General features: G+C 41.0%; 2 protein-coding genes across 4 annotated transcripts in view; one reads left to right on the top strand and one right to left on the bottom strand.

Annotated features, from left to right (window-relative positions):
- Window positions 1–4,194: 4,194 nt before the first annotated feature.
- camk1b (calcium/calmodulin dependent protein kinase Ib) overlaps window positions 4,195–8,017 on the bottom strand; it is a 30,283-nt gene continuing 26,460 nt past the window's right edge. For all 3 annotated transcript variants that reach the window (XM_089011155.1, XM_089011154.1, XM_089011156.1), the window contains 2 exons: window positions 7,712–7,847; window positions 4,195–7,227 (listed from right to left, as the gene is read on the bottom strand). In XM_089011155.1, the coding sequence (XP_088867281.1) occupies window positions 7,127–7,227; window positions 7,712–7,847 (237 nt within the window). In that variant the 3' untranslated portion in view covers window positions 4,195–7,126. The remainder of the gene's footprint in view (window positions 7,228–7,711; window positions 7,848–8,017) is intronic.
- Window positions 7,799–8,017, top strand: part of nek4 (NIMA-related kinase 4) — a 35,602-nt gene continuing 35,383 nt past the window's right edge. Inside the window, exon 1 of the mRNA XM_089011152.1 lies at window positions 7,799–7,935. The gene's annotated coding sequence lies outside the window, so the exon portion shown is untranslated. The remainder of the gene's footprint in view (window positions 7,936–8,017) is intronic.

The following is an 8,017-nucleotide window of genomic DNA, read 5'->3' as shown; positions in this document are numbered from 1 at the left end:
TAGATAGATAGATAGATAGATAGATAGATAGATAGATAGATAGATAGATAGATAGATAGATAGATGGATGGATGGATGGATGGATGGATGGATGGATGGATGGATGGATGGATGGATGGGTGAAAACCTCCTCATTCAGTTTTTTTTGCCTGTTAGACGAAAAGTTAAATCCTTAATGTAACAGTTCAGTCATACGACTGAACTGACTGATATTTCTCAGGGTTAAAAGTCACACCAGTCAATCTATTTCCACATGAGTCCTCAAAAAACCTTACTAATTTTTACCAGATGGATGTAGACTTCCAGAAAGTCAAATGCCCATGCAAATCAAGTTGTTCCCTCTCCAACCATGGAGAGGGATGTTAAATGCATGTGGACAGGCATGGGGGCAACCGCACTTGGGGGCAAGTTGAAGTTTCCACTTAATGTAGAGTGCATGTGTTTGGATTGTGGGAGGAAACCAGTGCGCCCAGAGGAAACTCAACACATGCAAGTCCACGCAGATAACCACCCCCGTGACCATTTCGGGCAGGGGGAAAGACTCTTTCACATATTTGGAATAATCATCTAAAGATGTGTTTCCTTTGGCATCACATTTCGTCTAAAATTGATCAACATGCTTATCATCAGATAAGATCCATAAAAAAATAAAACAAAGTACAACAATACACAATATTTTTTATTTACTGTTTTATCCTGTCAAACAAATCTGAAAATTGCCATTTTAGATCCGACTCTTTCATTCTGATTTTTCTTTCGTCCAATAGTTTTGAAACTGTGAGTCATCCTTAAAGGAGAACCGACATCACTTTTTTGTTTCCTAACTGACATCAGAAAAACATTTTATAGCATCTAAAATACCCAAAACACACAGTATGATATTTTTTGTCGAATGTAAAACTGCAAATCTGCAAAAAAATGAACCCGGAAGTGGCCAGTTTCAGAAGGTCCCGCCCCCTTGTTCGTGGTGTCACCCCAAGATGTCTTGCCTTGCTGGAGGATCAAAACAATGGCTTCAGATTCGGAGAATATGCTTTCTTGTTACTCATCCAGTTATGAATATGATTCAAATAGTTCTGAAGAGGAAAGCATACATGTTTCCAATCGATGAAATAATTTATTCCATGCCATTTTGAGGCAATAGGGGGGGAAAATGTAGCACCAAAAAAGAGGCAGAAAATGGCGACAAAGCTCCGTGTAAGGAATTATTCAGCCCGTTTCCAAAGGCTGATTAATTCCTTACACAGAGCTTTGTCGCCCTCTTCTGCCTCTTTTTGGTGCAACACGAAGTTTTCAGACCAAACAAGTACAGCAAAATGCATTGACGTGATGGAAGGACTGCTACAATGTGTCCTTTTTTCGATTAGGGGCGTTCCTTCAGTGACGTAGGGTGAGGACTCGTCACCAACTCAAAAACAAGACTTCCGGAATATTCAGGGCGAGTCTTAAAACGTGAAATATAGCTACATGCGGTGGAATCTTTGTAGAATACGCTCAGTAGAAGTCATTTGAAGCCATTTTACAAATTATGGACACAACTTGTCCGGAGACGTCGGTTGTCCTTTAAATAAGCCACTTCCTCATGGTGCGCTATTCACTTTCCCAAATTTGCTCCAAGGAGAACACGCACTCTGACTCTGCGAGTCACTCATCCTGATGAAGTGGAAGATGATCTCACTGTATAATTTCAAGGCTCTCACCCTCTACTTTGCTTTCAGCACCTCAGGGACATTGTTTTGTTTATGTTCCAATAACCCGGTTTGAACAAGGCCTCAAAACGCAGGAAAATCTGACGCCAGTCATCACTTTTATCTTTATTTTCCCGCTTCAGCCCAAACAAAATATTGATTCTTCAAGCAGTCTGGATCTTCTTCCAAAACTGAAATGAGCTCCAGATAAAAGTTGAAACTACGAGCGCCGGGTTTCCTGATTAAGGATATGAGTGCGTGGGAGAATTGATAAAAGCTGAATCAGCAAAAGTCATTTATAAATCAAGTAATCATGAAACACTATTATATTTACGTATTATCATGAAATATATTGTTTGGAAAAAAAATATAAATGTATCTTTAAATTGGTTGTGGCTTTTCTTGAAGATTTTTTATTTATTTTGTCAAATCGAGAGCCATGCATACACAAAAAAAATGTGTGTGTGCGTGTATGCATGTGTGTGTGTGTGTTTGTATGACTATTCTTGTGAGGACAACAATGGGTTTATACCATACGTAATGAGGACCTTTTTGACAAAGAGGGACCTTTTGGTCGGTCCTCACAAGTTTTTCATTCTTGTGTGCGTGTGCATGTGTGCATGTGTGTGTGTGTGTGTGTGTGTGTGTGTGTGTGTGTGTGTGTGTGTGTGTGTGTGTGTGTGTGTGTGTGTGTGTGAGAGAGAGAGAGAGAGACGGACATCTCAGCAGGGAAAGCTCTCGTAGTTGAAATGATGTGTACAAAACGCACACGCCGTTTGAATGGACGTCTGTCAGCAGGACTCCAGTCGGCGCTCGCCGGAGGTTAATATGTCTGCTGTGTTTGTTGTCATAAGAATGGAAAGTTTTCACAAGGTGTTTGCCATTTTTTTTCTCCCACGACACACTTCCTGCTGTTTTGAGTTTCAACTCAACTGAAGTGACAAACTAATAAATTGAAGGAATGAACTAATAAAGAATGCCTTTGATGGTTGCCACATCTGCTTGCTTCACGCATCTTGTCTGGAAGTAGAGACAGACCAAGCATCGACGCTCGAGAATATTTGTGAGTTTTATACCACCAAATCTCAAACGAATATGCGGTCACAAGTCTCGTGGTGGATTTTCAGGTGTGCCATGTATACGGTGAAACAGTTGATCCTCTGCAGCTGCATAATTAGTAGTTTTATCCATAGAGCAAACTCTCACACACACACACACACACACACACACACACACACACACACACACACACACACGCACGCACGCACGCACGCACGCACACACACACACACACACACACACACACACACACACACACACACACACACACACACACACACACACACACACACACACACACACACACACACACACCAGAAGATATATATCTGCTGTTCTACAAGTAGGACCAACACACCCTATTAAGGAATTGTTTTGCAAGTGTTGACTATTTCACCCTTAATGTTTTTGGAGGGGTTCTCGACTTTGAATTTTCCAAGTGCCCTCATCACCATTGTTATAATGAGCGTTATCAGTAAGCCACACAAGTTGTTGGGTTAGTGAAAATGTCTCCCAAGACAGTCAAGACACATTGAAATTAAGGATCACTACATATTCTAAACTGGAATATTTAACTCCAAAAATGTGTGATTTAACTCTTTCAGGCACATCTGTTACTAAAGTGGACAACTATAACAAATATTTTCTGTTGTATGAATTCATCTTAATGATATAGCTGTGCATCAAGTATGATAGTGGCCACTTGTGTACCTGGTGCGTGTGGCTGCCGCTGCTCGCCCGCAGAAAAAATATCCAGTGACTGTAAAGTGTCCTTGAGAGTTTTGAAAGGTGCTTCTAAATGAAATGTATTATTATTATTCTGTATTTTGCCATCTATGTTGATTTTATTTTTTATTTCATATATACAGTAAAGTCTCGTTATATCGATATCGGATATATCGATAGTCCCGGTTATATCGATACTATTTCTATGCACGTACGGAGAAAATTACATGCAAACAGGGTCGGATATATCGATAGTCCCGGTTATATCGATATTTTTTCGGACTCCCTTGAATATCGATATAACGAGACTTTACTGTATTTTTTTAAGGCTAAAGACTAATGTTGTTATCATTATTTGGCCACGGAAGGTCGCTTCAGTCATCTCTAGTGCCATCTTGGGTTTACCCCCTCAACTTCATGGCAACACAGCTCCCGTTTCCACGTCAAGACGTGACTCGCATCTGTCAGCACTTTCTTGCCGACCATCCATGCAATTTTTAGGAAGCGGGCCCCTCGCGGTCCTGCTTTCACCGCATCGTTTCGACTCTCCGCGAGGAGCTTCACTATCAAAGCTCTCTTGCCATTCCGCTCGCAGACGTTCAACGACCCAACCTCTGTTAGGGAAAGAGCATTGGCTCCCCCAAATGAAATGATTTCGATTGTGTACAGCATGCGTTCTGACTGAATCAAATGCGTTACAGAGGAGTCGAGTTCAGATGACTAATGCATAGACAAGGAGTTTAATGTGTTTCATTTACAGTCACTTTTCCACAGCCGATGATGAATTGCACCTTTGTGTACAGTTTAAAATACTGTATAAAAAAAAAAATACAACATATTCAGGGTAAAAACACTCCGTTGGATGACAAACCCACCTGGACAAGCAAAAAGAGTAAACGAAGAGAAAGTAGATCACCTTGACACTATTAATTTCCCTTTATCCCCATGAAGAGCAATTCTCATGCCGGAATTGAAAGCAGTAACATTTGCGATAATAATGTGTATGTTCAACCTTGCGGTGTATTTAAAAAATAAAATTACATTAAACAAATAAGAAAATATCTTATCACAGCAAGTTCAGTTGTGAGCGAATGGCTACATTATTATGTATTTCATGATCATTTCCTTCATTGACCAGGTGTGTTTGATTTTCATTCTTTTGCCCAAGATGTTTTAGCTCAATTTTCAAACAAGGGACACTATATGCTCATGTAAAAACATTGTGGTGGAATAGGGGAGTAATCAGTGAATTATTACAGATATATTCTTGAAATCGACTCAACCAATAGTGAGACGGCAGAGTCAAAACGCTGCTGTTGATTGAGTCTCGACTAGCTTGCGCTCTGAACTAACGACAACGTGACATCATCCCGCAAAACACAACACCGGCATGACAACAGGAGCTCAGAACATCAGAGCACCTTAAGAAAAATAATTCAACGTTATCGTCCCCCTTTGTCAATCGAGGAAATTTGAGAATACACGAGCGAACAGTTCACTTTTGGAAACGCTTTCGACATTTTACGGTTCACTGTCCAAAAAACACGTCCACGCTACCTTACCTGACAGAAATGCCGAATAAAGCGATAGCATTTTCATTTAAAGGACAACCGACGTCGAAGTTGTGTCCATAATTTGTAAAATGGCTTCAAATGACTTCTACTGAGCGTATTTTACAAATATTCCACCGCATATAGCTGTATTTTGCGTTTTAAGACTCGCGCTGAATATTCAGGAAGTCTTGTTTTTGAGTTGGTGACGAGTCCGTACGTGACGTCACTGAAGGAACACCCCTGACCGAAAAAAAAAGACACATTGTAGCAGTCCTTCCATCACGTCAATGCTTGTTTGGTCAGAAAATCTCATGTTGCCAGAAGAGGGCGACCAAGCTCCATATAAGGAATTTTTCAGCGTGTGGAAACGCAATACACTGTCATGTCTACAAGAGGTCGCCATTTCTGCCTGATCCATTTCCCCCCAATGTTGCCTCAAAATGGCACGGAATAAATTCTTTAATCGATTGCAAACATGTATGCTTTCCTCTTCAGAACTATATGAATCATATTCATAACTGGATGTGTAACAAGAAAGCATATTCTCCAAATCTGAAGCCATTGTTTTGATTCTCCAGCAATGTAAGACGTCTTGGCGTGACGTCACGAACTGGGGGCGGGACTTTCTGAAAATGCCCAATTCGTAGCTCAATTTTTTTGCAGATTTTGGACACTTGAAGTCATTTTTATTGGTGTTTTGCATTTGACTAAAAATATCATACTGCGTGTTTTGGGTATTTTAGATGCTATAAAACGTTTTTCTGATGTCAGTTAGGAAACAATAAAGTGACGTCGGTTGTCCTTTAAAGCAACATCATTAAGTTTTCGGCAGGGTTTCTTTCTCACTAGTTCTCTCCAGCGCTGACCTTACGGTGACTACTCACAACGGTTTTGCACGCTGCCACATCAGACGGATATTTTTGGTGCATTTAAACATCTTGAAGAATAATGGGCATTAAACCTTCTCATAAGGAACCCATTCAAGACTTAGCCGCTCACATTACAGGATTCACAACAACACAAGAAAATGGTGAAGAAATAAAAAATAATGATGCATATTGACATTCTTCAATGTACCAGATGTTTTTTAAAAGCTCCAAATAATGAAATAGTTGGGGAAAAAGACATATGTCTCCAGTACACATTGCTAGATTCATATATGTATACTTTTGCATCCATAGTCCTATTTTCAGGCTCTCATGACTGTCTGATTATAATTCACCTTGATTTTAAAGAAAAGGTCAAACGATGTAGTTGTAGCAAATATAGAAAATCATAAAAAATAAAACACATGAAGACTTTGCAGGTAGACACACTTGACAAGCTCCCACAATAAATCAATCACACTGTAAACCCTAAAGGCACCATAGACAAAGTTCGCTGTGCTCACCTGGTTTAAGAGCTTGTAAGAAGCCAAAGGGGAGCCTTTGTTACAGCTGCATGGAAACACCACATTTGCACGCACATACGCGCATAGTTTTATCCTGTATATATATATATAAATTTCATAAAAGGCTACATAGGGACGGATGGAGTTTTGCATACGGGTCACAGAGGGTCTCAAAGCAGACAAATCTGTGTTCACTCTGCAGTACGATTAAATTGGACTCTGTTACATTCAAAATATTTCATTAAGATATAGGAACGTCTTTATATCAATGGCACCCCGTCCTCCGTAACAACAAAAAAAGGCATATTTCCAAGAGTTCTCTCTTCTGATCATGCACAAATAACACAAAACAAATCATAACAAGAGCAAACGCAGCCTGCGTCCAAATAATAGTCTAAGCTCTGTCCTACATCGGAAAGAAACAGTCCTCTCCTCTTTACTTTGAATGCTCTTAGCCCAAACTAACCGCCCAGTCTGACAACTAGTCATCATAATAATCAATCACCACCCGATTTTCTGAATCTGAATCTCCTTGCTTCCCAGACTGGACAGACTTGCTCCCCCTGCAGGCGAGAGGTTGGAACGATGTCTCATTCCGAACCAGACATGAAGGGGCGTGAGGGAGTCACGGCCTCTGGTTTCACCGAGAGGGTTTTAAAATGGTAAAAAAAAATCACTGGGGTCGACGAGGTAGTGAAGGAGCACACGGATCACACCCGGCTGGTCGGGTGGCAGCGGTAGGTACTGCTGGACAGAGGGTCCATGCCATCTGCGTCCAGTGCCTGGGAGCACCCTGCCTCCCCACACGACTCTAAAAGAAAATAGGCATTAGACTTCCTGGTAAATCAATTATTAAGGCGAGAACCACCCAACAAGAGGCACTCAAATGATAATAAGGCAAAAAAAAAATACTACACCAGTACATCAAAAGTAAATGATGAAACATTGCTTTAAGGCTGCAGTCCCCATGCCCTCTGTCGCTTGGTGCCGGGTCAGACGGAAATAATAAATAATTTTATTTAAACATTTCCGTTTTATTCATTTCGGAATCCTTTGTATTTTATTTTGAAAATTACCGGATTCTCTGTTACACGCATCTACAAGAGTTTAACCTTGACGCATACGAAGGCTCTTCTAGGTCACGTGATAGGTTACCGCTCAAATGAAACAGAGTCGATAGCAAAATGAGTTAAAACAACAACCCCCCCCCCCCAGTGGCCTTTTAGTGTGGCTAACCCAGGACGTTGCTGTGTAAATGAACAAGACAGAGACAACAGAGGGTGTAGACTACACACCTGCGTGTTGAGAATCCTCTCCTGGAATCAGCAGGTGGCACGGGCTCGTCAGGGTCTCTTGGTTTGGTCCTTCATGGTTGGTGCCCAGCTGAAGACGCCTCATGTGGCGGACAACAGCCGTCGCGTTGAATGCTTGCTGAGAAGGGACACGAACACAACAGTCACTTTCAACCGCTTCGGGACACCACAGTAAAAGGTTAGCTGGGACATCGTCCAATCAACAGGCAAGAGTTTTAGAATTTGTCATTTTTTTGCGTGCCGCCGCATCTAAATAAACAAAACCAAGATGTAAATATCGAAAAAAAT

The sequence above is a fragment of the Hippocampus bargibanti genome, linkage group LG12 (genome assembly GCF_051943395.1).
Source record: "Hippocampus bargibanti isolate YZ-2025 linkage group LG12, ASM5194339v1, whole genome shotgun sequence".
In the NCBI taxonomy this organism is placed as follows: domain Eukaryota; kingdom Metazoa; phylum Chordata; class Actinopteri; order Syngnathiformes; family Syngnathidae; genus Hippocampus; species Hippocampus bargibanti.
This window is presented reverse-complemented; position numbering and strand designations above follow the sequence as displayed.